This window comes from Leptinotarsa decemlineata, unplaced genomic scaffold (assembly GCF_025532065.1).
Source record: "Leptinotarsa decemlineata unplaced genomic scaffold, Ldec_3_MD MMD2_tig00002082_RagTag_RagTag, whole genome shotgun sequence".
Classification (NCBI taxonomy): domain Eukaryota; kingdom Metazoa; phylum Arthropoda; class Insecta; order Coleoptera; family Chrysomelidae; genus Leptinotarsa; species Leptinotarsa decemlineata.
This window is the reverse complement of record NW_027412573.1, coordinates 2,811,496-2,834,216: the sequence shown is the minus strand read 5'-3', so window position 1 is coordinate 2,834,216 and position 22,721 is coordinate 2,811,496. Positions and strand designations below refer to the sequence as shown.

At 33.8% G+C, this 22,721-nt stretch overlaps 1 protein-coding gene across 1 annotated transcript in view; it reads right to left on the bottom strand.

Annotated features, from left to right (window-relative positions):
* The window catches only part of LOC111507031 (metabotropic glutamate receptor 2), a 369,065-nt gene that overhangs the window by 167,431 nt on the left and 178,913 nt on the right, over positions 1-22,721 (bottom strand). Inside the window, 1 exon segment of the mRNA XM_074176817.1 lies at positions 18,104-18,274. Coding sequence (XP_074032918.1) covers positions 18,104-18,274 — 171 coding nt within the window.

Here is a 22,721-nt window from a genome sequence, read left to right as displayed (position 1 = left end):
TATTCTGCTGAACATTCTTTCGTTACGTTAAAGTTTTTGTTTTGGAGATGATGGACAGCAATAAAAATGATGTTTCTATGCTATCTACGTCATTTTTGGGATGTTGTATACACGTTAAAATATCCTGAATCATATATACGTTTCTTAAAATGTAATGGAAATTTTCAGTAGGTTAGAAACGTCTTAACAACACGATGAAAAATAAGTACTTATGATGCACTGTTTGGAACCTTTGGTGTAGTAATGAATATTACTGGAGTTTTTTCCCAACTATATTGGGAACTATATTGCCTCCCAAAAACCCACAAACCGGGAAAATCAATGCGCCTCATCGTGTCAGCTATTGGAGCTCCTACCTACCAAATAGCAAAGTGGCTCACTGAAGAATTTGAAACCTTGTTCATTGCGGAACCAGGTTTTGGTATAAAAACTCTTTAGAGTTCATACAACATACAAAAAACGTGGTTCTGCAAGAGGATGAGATTTTGGTTTCTTTTGATGTTACTTCCTTATTTCCTAGCGTCCCAATTCCACAGACCTTGCAATACCTCAGGGAATTACTGAAGAAAAATAATTTCAATAGTAACGAAATCGATGAATTCGTTTCTCTTACTAATTTGTGTATGAAACAAAATCGGTTCCAGGTAGAAGGTTGCTTTCATTAACAACAGGAAGGAACGGCCATGGGAAACCCCTTGTCCCCCTACCTGGCAGACCTGTTCATGAGCAGATTCGAAATGGAAACCAAAGAAAAGTCGAAGTATTTTCCTAGGATTTGGCTGAGGTATGTGAATGATATTTTTGCGATATTCGTTACCAAAAAATCGAATATTGACGACTTTGTTTCCATTTTAAATAATAGATGTCCATCAATAAAATTCACATTTGAGTTAGAAAGTAAGGCACAACTACCATTTCTTGACGTTTTGGTAATGAGGAGCCAATATGGAGGGTTAGAATACGATATATTTAGAAAAGAAACAAGCTCGTACAGGTATATTCCTGACAGTTCACATCAGTGTGGACAGCATAAACGTGCTGGGTTGAATTTTTTAGTGCATCGTCTATTGACTTTCTCTCTAACACATGATAGGTTCAAAAAAAAAAAGACGTACAATACGGGAAATAGCAGTCACTAACGGTTTCTCGAGGGGTATTTTAAATGACATAATAAGAAAAACGAAGTTTACGTTAAGGATGAACGAATTTTCGACTTTCAGAAAGGAGAAAAACCAAGATAAATACATCTCAGTTCCATACCACCAATATACGAGGAAAGATTTTCAAGAAACTAAGTATGAAGGTGGTTTTTAAAACAAGTCATACACTACAGAGCCTTTTGGGAAGTCCAAAAGACAAAGTCGAGAATTCGGAAAAGTCTGGAATTTACGAAATTGAATGTAAGGACTGCGATGCAAAATATTATGGACAGACAAAAAGATCTATTAAAGTAAGATATAAGGAACACATAGCACACTTAAATTATAGAAGACCTGAAAAATCAGCAGTCGCCCATCATATTTTGCAACAAAACCATTCCATAGACTTCAGTTCATTAGGATTAGTTAGACAAGTTGACAACAACAGGCAACTAGATGCCTATGAGAGTGTAGAAATGAGTAAACACAATGATATTATGAATAACGATGACGTACCTATACCTATATAGCTTGTTAAAATGAAATAAAATAATGTTGTTGGGTTTACTGATTACTACATAAGGACACATTGCAAAAATAAATTTGGATAGGCAATATTGTGAAATTAATTTTTATATAGCTGAAAATTGTTTTATATAAACATATATTGTAAAATAATAGGTAAGGCAAAATTGTAAAATTAATTTAGGTTGGTATGCCTGGATGGTTTACCTGTATGAGTTACCTTTATAGCATAAATAGAATTAGCTCGCACTAGTCCTTAGTTTTAATCTTCCTCTTTGAAGATGATCACTTGGTGATCGAAACATGTGTCGAGATGTTGAAAATAACGATTTGGTGTTGGGAAAAAACTCCAGTAATGCGAATTTGGAGATTGATTTATATTTGTTTATCACGCAATCGTATCAATTTTGATGCATATGAACTTGGAAAATCAAAAGATGGAATTGTGAATACTGAGTGTTTTTGATTTAGAATATTGAAGTTGAGGTTGAAACAGCTTTCAATTCATGTATTTGATTGAATGTATTTGAATAATTCCATGATCACTTTCCATAATTGATATTTTCCAAAAAATTAACTCCAATGCACTTCAAAATTGCGACCTTCGGAGCGAACGCGAAACCATCTACTTCATAGATATTTATACCAGATTGCTGTCGAAATTTCCAGACTTTTGAATTATTTGAAGTGTCTACAGCACGAAATATTATTATAAATATCAAATATACGACTTATTGACATCAATATTTGACCATTTTCATATATTCTTCAGAAATGTTGCTTTCTATCATGAAACTGGGAGATATTGATTTTCAATATATATATATATATATATATATATATATATATGTTCATCCGGGTGTTCATCCGTTGTGTACTATCGAATAGTACACAACGGATGAACACCCGGAAAAACAACACATCATATATATATTGAAGATTGTAACACTCTTTTTTCTGTTCATCGTCTTCATCGGGAACCCTACAGTAATTATTGAATAAACAAACGGGTATGGACCACGTGTTCATACCTACGAAAGTGAGGTTAAAATGAAGTTAACACATAAGTAACAAAGATGATTCTCATATTTGTATGTCAAGATTAAAATTGGTTAAAAACATGTACACAAACAAAGGAGATAGGTTTATATAAAGAAAATAAATTTGATAATACTTAACAATTTCAGAACAGAAACTCCTCATCTTCACTCTCTGTGATTCATCATTTCACAGTTTTGTGAAATCTCATTGGCAGCAATGCATTGGTCAGAACAAGAAATTCTGTCAAACTTAATGTTTTGTGTCAATCATGTCTGAATACCTGTTGAGTTCAATTTTCAAATTCATTGTTTCATATTATTCGTGCAATCATCTCATATTATTGCAAAATTCTGACTGACTAGTACATGTTTTCAACCAATTTTAATCTTGACATACAAATATGAGGATCCTCTTTGTTACTTATGTGTTAACTCCATTTTAACCTCACTTTCGTAGGTATGAACACGTTGTCCATACCCGTTTGTTTATTCAATGATTATTGTAGAGTTCCCGATGAAGAGACAATAAACGCCTCGAAAGCTTAAACAGAAAATATAGTTTTACAATCTTTCTGCCTCTGACTGCTATACCCGATTCATTCCCTACGTTATATATATAAATATATATATATATATATATATATATATAAATATATATATATATATATATATATATATATATATATATATATATATATATATATATATTTTATTGAGTGTGAATGATATAAATCAAAAATTGAACAATTTGTGGACACAACACTCAAAAAAGGGGGGCAAACGGCGGACACGTGTTTCTGGCTATTGACTTCATCAGCGCGGTGCAGCCAAGTGTAAAGATGGGAAACACTTGTTTGCCGAAATCAGGAAACAACACAAACGCACGGAGTCAACAACAGGAGCCAACCGCACATCACATTTGTGGTTCCAGTTAGAAGACCTAGAAATCCCAGGCTACATCTAACATGTGGTCATGCGGAACTCTGGTTCAGAGCAAACAACCTGAACCTCAACAAGAGCAAATCTAGAAAAATGATCTGCTCCTCAAACAAAAAGTTATGTGGATCGGAATATCTTAAGCTGCTCGGTCTGACCCTTGATGATGACTTGAGTTGGCAAACCCATATTGATATATTATCCAAAAAACTATCCATTCAGCTCTTTCTGTTGAGACGCCTTAAAAATTCTTTAAATTCTTCTACCCTCTTGTCTTCATATTACGCTCTTTTTGACTCCCATTTGAATTAGGGAATTATATTATGGGGAAACTCACCTAACTCTGTTAGAATTTTCCGTCTTCAAAAACGTGCTTATATTGTATAAGTTTGAAAATGTCCGTATAGAACGAAACTGCAGTAACGTTGATTACAAATAAAAGTAGTAAGTTTCATTTATCTTTTCTCCATCATGATTTCCTACCACGTAGTAACGTAGTACATCCATCAATTCAATAAATATCTGACTTCAAAAGTGTATGTCAACGTCCTTGATGGATTCAGTCCAATCTGGTATTTTCCAAAATCCAGGAAATACATTTACGAACTAACCCACATTTTTTTACCAAAATATTTTTAAAAGCCGAGTCAGTCCAATGAAAATATGTTATTATTGAAGAACGGAATAACAAAGTCTTGCCACAGGGTGGATCAACCCCTGTTATATCGGAGTAAGGAACACACCCAAAAGCATGCTACTGATTTAGTTTGTTGTTATCAAAGCATACATTATTCGAGGCAATATTTCCTCTTGTTTATTTGCTTTCAGTATTAGGTAAATATTTGTAGTATATTCGGCACACAGGAGACAACTTCTTTCCAGGTTGAACTGTTTACTAGAAGCTGAATTGAAAAGTGGTATGACGAAAAAGTATATCCATCTATACGGGATGTCTAAGAATCTATTAGACATGTCATAACTTCTAGACTATTACGTGAAGTGACCAGTTTTCTGTTTAGGGGAAAAGGAAGAATTCTTGTTTCGTTAACTGATATCTACTCAATTAATACGAGAAAAAATTTGAAAAGAAATTGCCGAATATCTTTTTCCTAAAACATCTCCACGTATAACTGTTACTGTTACGAGTTACTGCTTCGCTTCGAGGTGTAACCTCGAAGCGAGGTAACGACCGTATGTATGTATAGAATAGTAGTTTTTCGGGGATTCGGTCTGATTAGAATAAATATTTACTCTTTTTAGTTGCCCGAGCTGTCGCTAATATATATATATATATATATATATATATATATATATATATATATATATATATATATATATATATATATATATATATATATATATATATATATATATATATATATAAAACATAATAACGGATAAAACGGAATACCTGTGCTATGTGAGAATATTCAATTTGGAAATTTCAATTTTGAAAGAAGTCTTCAACATCAAAATGACAACTTTTTGACATTGAATAATGTGAAATACTTTTTCAAATTTTTTATTATCCTTTATTATGGGGATTTATACTGTGTTAATATTACAGGATGTATTCAGATTTATATTTTTTGTTAGTAAAAATGAATAAATTTTGCTGAGGTTGTCGATGTCTGTCTTTTTGTTGATATTGTTTTCTTTAATTTTGATCTCAGCCATTTCCAGAAATTGCCTTTTATTTGAATCTGGTTCGAAATGGATAATTTTGGTGTTAGTATAATTGGCTGAATGATCATTATCTAGAACATGTTGTGTGAGTGCACAAGAATTTCGTTTTAAATTTTTACAATTAAAAACCTGCATAGCTCTTCATAAAAGTAATTGTGAAAATTTAAAACGAAATTCTTGTGCACTCACACAACATGTTCTAGATAATGATCATTCAGCCAATTATACTAACACCAAAATTCTCCATTTCGAACCAGATTCAAATAAAAGGCAATTTCTGGAAATGGCTGAGATCAAAATTGAAGAAAACAATATCAACAAAAAGACAGACATCGACAACCTGAGCAAAATTTATTCATTTTTACTAACAAAAAATATAAATCTGAATACATCCTGCAATATTAACACAGTATAAATCCCCATAATAAACGATAATAAAAAATTCAAAAAAGTATTTCACATTATTCAATGTCAAAAAGTTGTCATTTTGATGTTGAAGACTTCTTTCAAAATTGAAAAAAATTGAAATTTCCAAATTGAATATTCTCACATAGCACAGGTATTCTGTTTTATCCGTTATTATGTTTTATATATATATATATATATATATATATATATATATATATATATATATATATATATATATATATGTATATATATATTTATTATGTCCTTTTTATATTACAGCCCTCGATAAAGCTAATAAACATTAGCGAAAGCTCGGGCAGCTAAAAAGAGTAAATATTTATTCTAATCAGTCCGAATCCCCGAAAAACTACTATATATATTGGCATATATATATATATATATATATATATATATATATATATATATATATATATATATATATATATATATATATATATGTGACCTGCTACAAACATTATGTCAACGAATCTATCTTCATTTGATCCAATTTATTACCATCAACAAAACACCGAGAACCGAACATTTCTTTCCTCTTCGTTCAGAAATCCAATATATAGCAAAGCACCAAACAATTATACAACAATGGTTTCCAGTGGACGGTAAAGCTTATTGACGACAAGCTATAACTTAATACCCGGAAATATATACCCAAAGGAAACGAGCTACTGCTTCCGATAAAAGTAACACAATGAGATATATTTTCTCCAGGGAGTAATAAAGTCTGGATAAAAACGCGAGCGAGGTAGAAAAATTAAAAAGCCAATAACTTCCATTAGTGGTGTCTGTTCCACAAAATGTTTTATTGATTACTCGATTTGTTCTCGTTTTTTTTTTGGCGTGCGCCGGATAGAATTCCTCGGGGAGATATTGTATCCTTTCATTTGTTCTCCTATTGAAAGAAAAATAGGTACTGTTCATGATAGGTTGAATTGTAGGTCAGACCCGCATGGATTTACGTGCAGTAGGCGTTATATTTCTATTTGATCGCCTTTATCGAATTGAATAACGATACTCCAAAAAATTTGGTAAAATGCATTTCCGTGGTTGATTGATTTCAGAGAAAAGCTGCATCAAATGTGGAAGTTATTGTTTCAGAATGATATACACTTTCTTATCCATTCGCCAATAATGGTAGGTTGGTTATATTCTTCTACTTCTGCCTCCATTGGCTTTGTAGCCAATTTCAAAAATGAATATTACTGGAGTTTTTTTCCCAACACCAAATCGTTATTTTCAACACCTCCACATGTGTTTCGATCACCAAGTGATCATCTTCAAAGAGGAAGATTAAAATAGTTTCAATCACTTGGTGATCATCTTCAAAGTGGAAGATTAAAACAGTTTTAATCTCCCACTTTGAAGACGATCACTTGGTGATCGAAACACGTGTCGGGGTGTTAAAAATAACGATTTGGTGTTGGGAAAAAAACTCCAGCAACATTCATTACTTCACCAAAGGTTCTAAAAAGTGCATCATAAATTTCAAAAGTATGACTACGCTACGTTGCCAATTTGCCTACTTTCCAGGTTTCGTCACTGGTCTCCCTGAGGATCTCACTATGACAATTTCCGAGGACAACTCTTAGGGCTCAGCCTCTAGGGACTCCGGCCCTTAGTTTTCCAAAGAAGTTCTGATCTGAGCTTTAGGAAGCATCAACATTTTTTGAGATGTGTATATTTTTCTGGTTCGGAACAGTGTTCCAAGCTTTTAAGGAGCAGCCTCTGCAATTCCAGTCACTTGATTGTGCCAAAATATATTGGTGTCCACTTTAAATCCCCAACAAACTCTTCGAAGCAGAAAGCGAAATTGTTTGTCCTGACATTATTATATTCGATTCGAAGACATTTATCTTCTTTCCCCACGGTTTTTGGGAATTGGCTAAACGCAAGCAATCTTTCAATTCAACAAGGAAAAACCTCTTCCTTGTAAGATATATTGAAAAGTCTGCAAAGTACTGGTGTGATCTGTGCCACGTATGTGGCAACTTTCGTGAACTATCTCGGGTGTGAACTTCGAATAAAAAAACCTTCTATGATAATTTGAAACATATCTACATCAAAAATTATTATATGTGTTTCAATAAGTAGCAAAAGAAATGATAGCAATAATAATATCCGAAACGAACCCTATAATTGTAATGAAAATTGAAATGAAGTAATTTATAAAGGTACCCAAAAAAATAATTGGCGCAATAAAAGTTAGAATTGGAGTTCTTCCATTTCGATACATTTTTAAACTTGGTTTTTCATATTATTCATTGCATTGCATATTATTCAATGCATTGTTGCGAAATCATTCAAAATCCTCAATCTCGAGTCTTCCACATTTTCTATCTCTCTGCCAGCGTAAATTCTATTTTTCAATGTCCCCCATAAAAAATACTCTAAAATAGTAAGATCTGGTGATCTTGCAGACCCATCTTATTGTCCCATTATTTGTCTCGAAATGGAAGGACTCCAATTCGAACATTTATTGCACAATCAATTTGTTTTGTATATAAATTATTTACTTCATTTCAATTTTCATTATAATTATAGGGTTCGTTTCGGATGTTATTATTGCTACCATTTTTTGTTTCCGCTCATCAAAACACATATAATATATTTTTGTTGTAGATATGTTTCAGATAATCATAAAAGGTTATCTTATTCAAAGTTCATTGTAGAAAACGCTCAGAGCAATGGAAAAAATAAGAATAGGTACCTAAAAATGGAAAATAACCCCCATCTTTGGGCCACCCCCAAAGATGGGGGTGACCCAAGTCAGATGACACCCTGTATAAAAGATTCATGGATATATTCTGAGAGCCCACATCACGTGCCAATAGCAAAATGTAGACAGATTTCCAATATGTCTGCGAATAAAGAAGACATAGGCAAAAAAATTATTTGGGATTTTTTTGTCTGTCCTGTATATCTCCAGAACCAAAAGAGCTGTATTCGATTTCTTCACATCATTGAATAGGTCTCTAAAATACGCAACTTTTCCATGATTCAACTGACACTATATCTCTTATGTTAGGAATCACACGTTAAAAGGTAAGACCTCGTTAATCCTTAGCTCGCACAAGTTTCTACTTCTGAGGGTTGTCGTTCGTAGGGGTGCGACAGCTGGTTAACGGAAAAACATATTTTAAACAGATTTTAAACAGAGAGAGATTTTTATCGTTTACGAGATCTCCATGTACAAACGAATTTGAATAGCCCTGTATTATGCAAGGAAAATTCAATAATTTGTTGTCAATGGATATAGTCTTGTAGTTCTCTTCAGATTTCATACTGGCAGATGAAAATTCTTACAGCATTAGTGCAATCTCCCCATAGAATGACTTTTACAAACTTTTAAACCCTAATTTATTTTTCATCTGGTTTGGAGTTTACTCATCATCTGGTTCAGAGAAGACAAGTTTATATCCACACTTTCCACAGTAATGTCTGCCTTCCATGGCTGCAATGAAGACACCAGCTCCGCATTGTTCAGCAGGACACTCACGCCTCAATCTGTGGATTTTACCATTGTCTTCGACTTTATAAAATTTCAATACAGCCAACTTGACCTTCTTCTTCTTATGCTTGATTTTATTTTGACAAAGATCTGCATCTTGGGAAGTTAGTTGAAGCAACTTCTACTCCACCATTACACGCTGCTCACAAAAAGTGAATAATATATGTCCATTAGTGCGAATTTGATCATTGTTTTTTTATCTTGAGTATAGCAAAAAGTCGAAAATTATTTTTTTGTGTATGTGTTGAAGATGGATGTTCCATGATATATATTGATTTAGGAGAAGTCCTAAGGATTCGGTTGATTTTTAGTTCTGAATTTCGGCAAGAGAAGAACTAGAACTGTTTCTTCTGCACGTATATTGAATATATACAGTTTTTTTCAATGTGTAGTATCAAATCATCAACATTGTACCAATTCCTGATAGATAGATAGCATTGAGAAAATGAATTGTTTCGTGGTTGGGGGATGTGAAACAAGGTGGTTTTCAATTTTTTTCTCCAAAAACGAAGCGACCTATGAAAATAAATAGAGGTTAAAACATATTTGTTTTGAATGTTTCACTCAACAAAAAATTCAATTATTACCAGAAACGTTGGTGGCGTCCTTTTTTGAAAAACATGCTCTAAGCCGTCAGGTAAAAGATTTTTTTCAAAGAATGTATTGAATAAAATCATCCCCTGAATACACTCCTAAATGTTTCCACTGCAATTAGAAAATCCCCTCTACACACTACGGATAACTCACGACATTTTTCAATTGAGGTTATGAAATTCAAACTCAATTCCCGACTCGAGTTGACAGACCTACTTGGATATAATCGATGACATTACATGGGCGCCGACAAATTGAGTATTATATCATTGATAAGGAAAATTATGTGGATACATTGAACTTCTTTATTGAAATATTACTCCGTCACAAAAAGGAATCATTCGGGAGCGAACATGACGTTATTAAAATGATTTTTCATCCCGGGGCCACTTCTTGTTACCCTGCACCTGGTGTGTAATGGGTGAGGGGACAATTATTTCTCGTGCACTCGAACTTTTTGATCAAATTATAAATGAACCCTATTTTTGAAGAGAAGGCAGATTGTCTCATATATACATAAGAAGATCACATCTAGGATGCTGTTAGAGGCAAAAAGAGGCCGACAAAAGTCTCTAGGCTTGGCTTTTAATCGTATTGCATCGTATTGAACGTTTTTGTATTAGTAATACTGATTGGACGCATGTGGTAGAACATACACCCCAGAAGCAAATACCATAACGAATATGGGATTCAAAAAGGGAATGATAAACCATTCTAGCTTCTGCAGATCTGATCTCAAATGCAATGTATATTGCATAACATCCAGAGGAGATCTTGGATTTCGAAGTATCTACACGTTTGTTGAATTTTTAATGATTGTCAATGAACAAGCCAAGGAATTTGGAAGTTGGTACGTTGTCAATTTGAATATTATTCAGATGTACGGCTAAAATCTGGCAACGATAGAACACTACTTTAGTTTTCGATAAAACTCAAGAGATTTGAATCAAACCAGTCTCTCACTTTCGTGATGTCCTTACTAATAATTTCATATAACGTGTGATTGTAAGGAGCATACCATGAAATTATGGTATCATCAGCAAATGAAGGATCTTAATGGATGATAGGTCATTAATGTAAATCAAGAATATAAGTGGGCCCAGTACCGAACCTTGTCGGATGCCGCAAGTAATTTTACCTTTTTTTGAGTCTGAAGTGGTTTTGACCATCTGGGTGCGATCTGCTAATTATGACTCAAACCACTTAAGACTTATTTTAGTTATACCGTATCTACTAAGTTTCCGTGAAAGAATTTTTATGATTCACGCAATCAAATGCTTTGGCTATATCACAGAAGACCGCAGCTACTGTTTCTTTGTCATTTATGTTGAAATAAACATTGTAAAGAAATGAAAATATGGAATCGGAAGTGTTTTTTGCTTTCGGAAAGCAAACTGGCCATCACTTATTATTTTGTTTTCATTTAGAGGGCAAAGGAGAAGAGGAGAATTTAGCCATTGCAGAGATTAGAGAAATTGGACGAAGAGTTGATTGACCATTGAATCTCGAACCTAGAATCTTGAAATATGCAGGTATGTTCTTTGTATAGCATAAATAAGCATCAAGAAACGGAATCAGGGATTTCCAGGGGAAAAATAGGAGTTTAAAGATTGTACTGAATTTCGCCAGTTTTGAAGTTGAGAACCTAAAGTTCAGTGTTGATAAAAAAATATTCTAACTATTTGTTCAGAATGGTTTGTCACGGAAACCAATGTGACAAATCAAATTCTAGGCGGACCAAGCCGCAGGCAACAGCTAGTCCATGATAAAAAATTCTAATTAGTGAATCTTATCAAACATATCTCAATCGCAAGATATCAAAAACTTTGAACTTCAGCAATATCTACGTATTTCGTTTTCATAATATCATCAGTCGACCATGAAGTTCGAAATTAAAACCGACTTTATTAAACCTCGCCAGTTGTTTTCAATTTATGACTGTTCACAGTGACAGTTAACGACGGTAATGTTGTGAATTCCCGTCTCATTATAAACCCAATTCCAGTATCCTTTTGATCCTTTTCTGTTATCAGCGCTACTCTGTCATAATGAAAGAGTATTTCATAACGGGGGTAGTCTCAATTCAGAGAGCCCTTGACTGGAATAACTGCACGAGTTCTGTGTTCATTTTACGAAAATTGGAATCTTCAGATAATATCTTAATTTTGAATAACGTCGAAAACAGTCTTTGTTCTACAGAGGTTGGAATGGGGGGTGATGCCAACCGAAGCCAAGATGATTGATGCGCATAATATTCTTTTCTTGGGGTGTCCGTCCATTCGTGATGGATTCCTTTCAAAAATACAATAAGTATTTCTCGTCGATAGAGTTCAGTCGCAATTGAATCTGAATTATCTAACATGCAATTTCAGAAATTGAGAAAAGTTCAATTACTTCGCTTCATATGAATTCTCACTCTAGAACTACTCAGTGTCCAAGACAAGGACCCAATGAACATAATATACAGGGTGTTCCTGGACTTCCTCTTTTCCTCTCGGGAATGTATAGATGGGGTCAAAATATCACCAGTACTTCATATAACTTTTTTTCCTAAAAGTCTTCGTAACCAAGTTACGGGCCCTCGAAGTTACAAAATGAAAAATGTTTTTCTTTGATAACTTTTCAAGTGGATATTCAAAATCATCCAAATTTTGGTAATTGACTAAACAAATGAATTCCGTCGATGAACTTTCATGCAGGAGTCAGTTGTTTTGCTACAAAGTCAGGAACGGACTACCCCCGATGGTCCACACCCCAAAACTTTGAAATGACAAATATTTTCCAATATTTTTCAACAAAATAAGGTTACTTGGACAATTTTATGAATGAAAGTACTCGTGTGGAAAGTCGATCGGAGCAACGAGTCTTGATAAAAATGTAGTTCTACTCGACGACATTAAACCCGCTCGTCCACCATTATTTGAAATGAATAATTATCAAAGCAGAAATAATAATGATAACGTTAATTCAACAACATTTATAACAGGAATAATACAAAGTATGCTAAAATGAAGTCGTAAACAAAAAGTACCTATATGGAAGTTTAAGTCACAATTGTGATAGCAGATATTTTTTCAAAAGAAATATCAAGTTCTGTAGATTCGTGGTGTTTTTAAACTAACAAGCTACTCTACTATGAAATATCGAATTCATTCCATATTTTGCATATACATAATACGTGTGGAATAATCACGTTTCGTGTTGATCTGTTATCTGAATCTCATGAAACTCAACATTCGAATGTTTCAAATTCTTCTTTACAGCTAAACTGTTGAGGAGTTTCACTGATAATTATAATTTTATGGGAGAAATTCTTTAACACGAATCTAAATTTAGCTGAAAAAACGCACATCGGAAAAAATATTTACTATACTAATAAAAAGCAAACGAATGAACTACAAAAACGGCTGCACATGATCAGGTGAAAAATATCCAGGGTATAATTATGTTCCATTTCTTTCACAGATGTTGACAAAAAAACCTTTTAGAAAGTTTTGATAAAAAATGAGAAACTGGAATGCGATTTTGTTTTGTTGAGTGGTGCGTTGTCATATGACTATCATTGTATTGTCAATATTCTATAGGATATTTTGAATTTTTTTGATATGGCCGAACAGTTTACATCCAATGAATATGCAGATATGCATGTATTTTATGGACGAGCATTTTGTAATGCTGCAGAAGCTCGTCGTCTGTATTCCGAGCATTTTCCCAATCGAACGGTACCGTCAAGAGAAACATTCGAGCGTGTCGATCGCAGCTTGAGGGAGACAGGTATGTAATAATTGATAATTAATTTGAGCACGTTGTTTTATTTCGATATTATTGTAGGTACAGTTTTGCCAAAACGAGGTGGTGAGGGTGCTCCTAGGACTGTACGTACCGTTGTATTGGAGGAAAATATTTTGGAAGCCGTCGCTGATGATCCTTCAATGAGCATCAGAAATCTATCAGAACAGTTCCATACATCCAAGTCCACTATTCATAGAATAATTAGGGAACAACTGCTCCACCCATTTCACATCCAGAAGGTACATGCCATGACACCTCAAGATTTTCCAGCACGACTGGAATATGCCAATTGGTTCATTGATAGGCAAAGAGAGGATATGACTTTTATTAATCGAGTTTTATTCACTGATGAAGCAGGTTTCAGTAGAGATGGAGTTATCAACTCTCATAATCTCCATATATGGGCCGAAGAAAATCCCCATGGGATATTGCAAACCAAACACCAACGGAAATTCAACGTGATAGTTTGGGCTGGTATCATAGGAAACCATCTTATAGGACCATTCGTTCTACAGGACCGATTGAATGGAGAACGTTATTTGGAGTTCATTCAGAACGATTTGAATGGACTTTTGGAACATGTTCCATTGCAAACCCGAAGAGATATGTGGTTTATGCATGATGGCGCTCCTCCTCATTTTAGTTTGATTGTGCGTGACCATCTGAACCATATTTTCCACAATAGATGGATTGGTAGAGGTGGGCCATATTCATGGCCATCGCGGTCTCCGGATTTAAATCCATTGGATTTCTTTCTGTGAGGGCATCTAAAAAGCCTTGTTTACGCTACACCTATTCACACAAGAGATGCATTGTTGAACAGAATAACATTACATTGTGAAGCCATACGAAACGACCCTGGAATGCTATTTCAAGTACAGAGAGGGTGTCTTCGCAGACTAAGAAAATGTATAGAGAGAGAAGGTGGTCATATCGAGCAGTTTCTGTAGCGAATTTTTCATTTCTGTTTGCTCTTGAGGCTCTTGAGTTTCGTTAGTTAAACGTGTTTGCATTATAAAAATTCGTTATGAACATTTTACCTATCATTTCCATTCTCCTTAAAAACTAATATTTTCGAGTAATGGTAAACATCTTAGGATAAATGTTGTTGAATTAACGTTATCATTATTATTTCTGCTTTGATAATTATTCATTTCAAATAATGGTGGACGAGCGGGTTTGATGTCGTCGACGTAAACTACATTTTTATCAAGACTCGTTGCTCCGATCGACTTTCCACACGAGTACTTTTATTCATAAAATTGTCCAAGTAACCTTAATTTGTTGAAAAATATTGAAAAATATCTGTCATTTCAAAGTTTTGGGGTATGGACCATCGGGGGTAGTCCGTTCCTGACTTTGAAGCAAAACAACTGACTCCTGCATGAAAGCTCATCGAAGGAATTCATTTGTTTAGATGATTTTGAATATTCACTTGAAAAGTTATCAAAGAAAAACATTTTTCATTTTGTAACTTCGAGGGCCCGTTACTTGGTAACGAAGGATTTTAGGAAAAAAAGTTATATGAAGTACTGGTGATATTTTGACCCCATCTATACATTCCCGAGAGGAAAAGAGGAAGTTCAGGGACCCCTGTTTTTATTTTATAATCATGAGGAGTTTCGTTCACGGCCCAAAATTTACCAACTTTTCCAAGTCGAAAAAACAGCGAAAAGTTGGGATTCTGCGGACTGTTCAGGACTGTTTCCTGTTGGGAAATCCCAACCTTCTCCTGGTCCTTTCCCTTTTCTTATTACCTCTCCCTTTCTTTTCTCTCATTTTCATTTTTCCAATTTCAATTAATTTTTTACTATTATTTTTTTTATCTTCAGCGCCAAAACTTTACCAACTTTTTCCGGAGTCGAAAAAACAGGAAGAAAGCTCCCCCCTATGGTGACGGCCCTGTTACCTTCAAAGACACGGGTACGAACTCAACAGCTGTCGGACTATCAGTTTGTGGAATGAAATATTTTGAGCGAAGTAACTTCTGTTAGTTCGAAGAAAGTCTATGGAAATGAATCTTTGCTTTTTGACAAAGAAATGCTGTTGGAGCCGAGTGGTTTACAGAGTTTAAACGAGGTTAAATTAGCACCGAAGAAGATGCATGCAGTGGATGCCACAAAGAGGCTGTTAATAATAATATTATTCATTGGCAAATATACATATTTCAATGTCACAATTGAATAAATATAGAAATCCCACAGAAGGATATACCTATGCGTGGTTTCTGCGGAAATTGGAGTACTGATGAATACAATTTCAAAATATAAAATAGTATAACTGAATAAATAGGAGGTGAGGCGTTTTAAAAGTAATTTCATTATATTTTCAAACTTTCTGTATGTAGATGTGAATTAGTTTCTGTGCATATCACTGTGATAGTAAAAATTTTTCATATCAACGTACTGGTGTAGGCCTTGGCAAGCCTAAGACCCAGATTTTGAGTTCATTTTCAAATGAATTGTTACTTCTGATATTTTTATACAGGGTGATTCAAAAGTACTTTGACAAACTTTTGGAGATGATTCCTCACAATATTCTAATATGAATTGTCCAAATAAATAAATGTCCGGAAACGCTTCGTTTCCAAGATACAGGATGTTGAAGTTTTATTTTTATTTTCGTTTTTTTCAAATAACTTTTGAAATACTGAACTTAATTAAACGAATCTTTGGTAATAGGAGGTTTTTGAGGTTTAAAAAAGAAAAAGACGTGTAGGTGGCGCCCTCTACGAGTAAGAGCAATAAGAACATCAGGTTCGAATTTCAATTTCGTTTAATTAAGTTCAGTATTTCAAAAGAAATATTCCTTTTTATCTGCCGTATTGCAATTCCAACAACCCGATACGGTTTCATAAGTTATTTCCTGCTCATAAAAACGACAAAAATGTCAGTACGACAATGAACATCATTGTTTAGTTAGAATATTCACATTCAGTTTTCGGTTTTACTAGTAGACAGGTACCACGTCAACTTTCACGAGACCGAAAGAATTTTCAATGAACGTTTTCCGAATCGCCCTATTTAGGAAACTATTTGGATACTACTTTTCCCGGCCGTTGGATTGGCCGTCGAGGTCCTACAGAATGGCCAGCCCGCTCGCCAGATTTGACACCTCCGGACTTTTTTTATGGGGCTATTTGAAGCAAAAGGTGTACGAAAGTGAATCTGCTCCAATATTGGATATACGGCAGAGAATAATTAACATTTGTAGAGATATTGACGTTACTGTGTTCGAAAATGTCGGCGTAAAATATCTGATAGGTTGTTTATGTTAGGAAGATCAAGGCAACAATTTCGAGCATCTTCTGAACTGATCTCAAGATAATTACCTCATATTATGTAGATAAATATCAGGCAATTATTAAGGCAATTATTAAAAGTTCCGCTATTTTGTAGTAGTTGAATATTTTGACATTATACTCCAGGGTTGTCAAGCATCGTTGCCGGAGAAACGACTCAATTTGGAAAGAAAGAAAGATCTGTTTCACCAGAGAAATTCACCGTGTCACAAATCAATGAAAACAATGGCAAAATTGCATGAATTGGGCTTCGAATTTCTTCCCCATCCACCGTATTCTCTAGATCCGCATCTAGCGACTCTTTACTGCTTTCAGACTTCAAAATCTCGCTCGCTGGAAGAAAATCTAGCTCCGGTGGAGAGGTGATCATTGAAACTGGGACCTATTTTGGGGCTCAAGACAAATCGTTCCCTAAATATGGTATCGCAAAATTGTTTGTCCGCTATAATTTATTTATCCATTTATTTATCTATTTATTTATTTATAGACTGGTCTACAGGTTACACCCAACTTCAGAACAGGGATGTAAGTCAAATCGCAATACAATACAATTACAATAAGTTATAAGATAAAAACAAAACATATTGAACTAGCTGAAGAAAAAAAACTAATCTCAGAGATGGAACAGTGAGAAGTGTCGAGATGCTGAATTGCAATTGACACACATGCTATGCAGAGGTGAACGTTTCAGAATATTTGTACGTGTTGTTGGCAGATAAAAAGGATTAATCATTCTAGAGGTACATTGAAATTCAAAAAAAAAACTAATAAATAGAGTTTATTCTATGATTTTCACTATAAGGGTTTTACAAAAACCGCGACACGTGTTTCGCTATACAAATAGCTTCTTCAAGCATAACTTGCTTGAAGAAGCTATTGTAAAACCCTTATAGTGAAAATCATAGAATAAACTTTATTTATTAGTTTTTTGAATATGGATTTTCATCAAGTATCGGATCGGTGGATAGATATTGTCTGATATATCGCCTTCAAAAGCAACTATATTGAATAATGATATCAAATTTCACGTTTTTTTTCCATGAGACTACGAACTTTTCAGAGTAAAAGATTGAGAACAACTTTGTTGATGAAAGAATTCTAGAACGATCCTTATCCATAGAATTTTCGGTTGAATTTTTCAAAAATTGATTTTCACCTTGATTCCGTAGTTTGATTCTTCGTAGATGATAGAAATGTAGCTCCATCCCATTTTTCTCACTATATCCACCATGGCTTTCACTTGATAATGATCGGATGGAATTGTCCTTGAAAAGTATTCAAATCGTTGCTTGTTACTCAGTTCAGGACTAGTTGAGAAAAACGACACCTGAAACAAAAAGTGAATATTGATGACAATGCTAGCAGTAGTCTGTCAAATGATAACTTTTTTCTGATGACTATTGAAAAAAGCATCAATCTTGTAACAACAGTTCCTTGTTGAGTCAGTTAACCAAAATATATATTGCTGATAGAAACACACTGAAATAGATTTCAAAGTTCCCCGTATTTACAAGAAGGATGGCGAACGCAATAATGCTTTGAAAAATTAAAATTTTAGTAACCCCTTTTTTTTCAGTTGTGATGTTTCCAATCTCGTATATTACTGTGAAGAAGAAGAATAAGTATGAAAATTAATTTGACTCTCGGCGTGTGTGTGAGTATGTGAGCTTCTATATACAGAGTGTAACATAATCACGTTGAAATAATCAAGTGACGTATTCCTGAGACAATTTAAAAAACAACATAAACTTGTGTCCGGAAATGCTTCGTTCCATTTATTTATTTATTTATTTGTTTATTCAATACATCTATCAGGCCCAAAAGCCCATTTACAAGTGTACACAATTAGAAATATGATAATTATACATATTGTAAGATCAATTTTGAATGAAACAAAAAACCTCATTTTTGAATTGTTTGAACGTTAGAAAAATATATCTACACTGTTAACATTATTAACACTTCTACATATAGTTGTTATGAGAGGATGAAAATGTTGCAGTGTATTAGAAACTGTGTTGGATATCGCTAAAATGAACAACTTTCTCCTATGAAATGTTTATCAAAAAATCATTCGTTGTCGAGATACAAATTCTTGAAATTTTTCAAAACATAAGTATTTTGCAATTTTGGTTATTTGTATCTCAAAAACGAATGATTTTTCGAATGATTTTTAAAGAAACCCCACTCAGCGCCCTAGGAGCTGAGTGATATGCAACGATGTAGTAAATTGTAAATATCTCGAAAACGGTCACCTTCAGTTATCGATAAAATGTACCTTTTTTAATTGAAAAAGATATGAGAATCAGAACATAATCATAACCATAATCACAATCACAACCACAATCATTATTACAATCATAATCATAATCATAATCATAATCATAATCATAATCATAATCATAATCATAATCATAATCATAATCATAATCATAATCATAATCATAATCATAATCATAATCATAATCATAATCATAATCATAATCATAATCATAATCATAATCATAATCATAATCATAATCATAATCATAATCATAATCATATTCATAATCGTAATCGTAATCGTAATCATAATCATAATCACAAACATAATCATAATCATAATCATGATTATAATCATAACCATTATCATTAATATCGTTATCATTATCATCATCGTCTTTGTCATCATCATAATCATAATCATTATCATTAATATCATCATCATTATCGTCTTTGTCGTCGTCATCGTCTTTGTCTTCATTATCGTCATCATCGTAATCGTTGTCATCCTCATCGTAGTCATCATTATCATTATCATTATCATGAATATTATTACTTCCAGGTCCCTGAAATATTTCAAACACTTCTGCTGAAGTTCTACTATATGAAAATTATTCACTTTGAGGCAGTCACTCATATCAGCTGAGCATGGAAAAATAGCAAAATTCAATTTCCTCGCTAACATTGTCTCCCGACTTATATAAATAACAATTTTCTCCGTCATCACAGTCATTTCTCGAGCTGGAGGCCATATCCAAGGGTGATTTATAAGCGAGTTAGCGCCATGAAAGAACACATGAAAGAGATTTGTTGGTTTGCGAGTGCGGAAGAATAGGCTTCTCGAGCGACATATATTTTTGAATAAATATGAAACACGAAAGACTTGGCCAGCATCTTGAAGTATGACGGGAGAAGGGAAGATTCATTTCCATTTCTGTGTGGATGAGTCAATGGAGGAAGCTCGCTGGAAATGTGGCAATTGAATATCGCGAAACGTGAGAAATAACAGCTGATGGGGCATTCAATAAACATGGAAATATACCACAAAGCACAAATATACCATTGAAAATGGTTTTGGGAAAGAGTTTTTGTTGAACACATTTTTTTTAAAATACACACTTGAGCAGATCTTACTTGAGATACAATTTTTTATGAAGGACAGGGACTTGATTATGTTTTCATTTAAAAACATTTTCAATTCGCTGTATATTGCTGTTACACTTGTGTAAATCGGATTACCCGTTTACAGGTTATGGAAGTTCGGAATGTCAGAAATAATTATACCTGAAGATGCAAATTTAAAATCGTTTTCAAATTGGCATGATCTACACATCTTCCTGAGAAGTTTAACTTGAAATTAATTTTGCTATGAAATTTCAATTTGTAAAATTGAAAGGGGTATATATTCTAGGATAGATTAATTTTTGTGTAAGAAGGGTTTTGACTTTCTACTCCTCTAGCTTGATACAAAAAAATTAGGTATCTTCTGAAGAAACGAAGAAAGCAGTCAATTTGAATAACTCGACAAAAAGATGTGTAGAGTTTACAAAGAAGTAACTTTCAGACACAAACTTTAGTTATACAAAAAACTTCCCTCTTTTCAGGTTGTATTACAAACATCCGTTATGGAATTGAATCAGATATTATTCACAGGATTCCTACACAGTATAATAGATGAAAGAAGTCAAATTTCACATCCTCACTGGTAGCCATGAGACACTTGCCTTATCAGTACCAAATCTGGATAACATCATAAGAAAAAAACAATCTATTCATTCGTTATATCACGACTTTCTGCCAAGGAATAAGTTTGATCTACTAATGTCATCCATGACAGTAAGTAATTACATTCATTGGCTCATTTGAATCTACACAGCTTTGTATGGAGTTAATTTTTTTAAATTGATTGCTTCTCTCCGTTCTTTGAAAAATTCCCACATTATTTTGCATCTAATGAAGAGTAGAAAGCCAAAACCTTTTTTCTTGAAAATGAATCTATCCTAATAAATAAACCCGATTCAATTTGAATAAGATTACTATGGCTGGGATTTAATCAATCGAGCGAACGAATGTCATTATGTACTCTCATCCATGCACGAGTAGATCAAACTCATTCCGTGACATAAAGTCATAATTTTATGAATAAATTGGGGGTTTTTTCTTTCAATGTTGTTCAGATATGTGACAGTGAGGATGACAATGTTCCATGTGAGTGAAATATTACCCTTTTCATTTACTATATTGTGTAGGAATACTGTGAATGATATCTGATTCAATTCCACAACAAACGTTTGGAATAAAAACTGATTAGAGAAAATTGTTTTTCATAATTCGGTGTTCATATAAAAGTGTTTGTTTCGAAAGTTGTAATTCAATGTTTATATGGAAGTAGCTGTTTCGAAAGGGGTTTTTCTTTCAGTTTGTGTCTGAAAGTAACTTTTTTTCATGATCTGCACAAATTTGTATAGAGTTACTTTTTTGAAATTGATTGATTTCTTTCTTTCTTGGGAAGGTTTCCACAATTATTTGTTTCGAAATGGAGAAGTGAAAATTAATTTTTCTATTCGAAAAAAAACCCAGGTTTGTTATTTAACAATTATCGCACTTGTGATGTTCTCGTTTGTGTAGAAAAAAATTGTTGATTAAGTAATGCATGATCAACTAGAAAATCACGATTAACATTTTTCGACCGCGGATTATTATTCACTCATTTACCCAGTAGGTGCCTAGATTTCTTCAATACTCAATTTTTCTACTCAATGAATTATTACTTAATAACCTGTTTTTGGACGTATTGAAAATACGTAGAGAGGGTTGAAAACCCCCTGGAAAAATTATAGAGATTGGTCCTACAGTTCCAGAAGGGAATTTTTTTTTCGAGAGATTTCCTCTTCTTTTAGAATCCTCTTCCAAATTATGAAAATACTGAATAGTTTTTGAGATATTTGCAAAAAATCACACCAATTTTTTTCAGTTGATTGTTCATAACGTATGCAATTTTTCCAGCCGATACTTGAATTTTCCCAAAAATCATCTATATGCTGTTCCAAATTGAATGACACTTCATTTCATATTTTTCGGAGGCGTAAAAAAGTTTGACTCAAGAGGCACTTTCACCTCCTTCACGGAGTGGCTTGTTTTTTACTTTATGAGTAACAATCACTGTCAGCGTATATTGCGACTACTTATTCTCCACCATCGTACTATAACATTCCTTTATTCATCGGCTCGCAAACGTTTATCATTCTTGTACACACCGCCCTTTTGTGAAAAACAAATACTTTTTTTGTGGGACGTCAATTAAAGCGTCGGCGTAAGCGTCGCGCCTCCAACGCCCTTTTTATGACCTTTTTTATCGGCTAGTATCAGATTCGAGCGTGCAGTTCTCGGCTTTTCGAGGTACATTTTTATGGACTGACACTATACGGATTCCACACGAGCGGCTGAATCTTTGTGGGAGCAGGTTTTAGGAATATTGTAACCGCCTGACTTTCTTACAATAATAATGACAG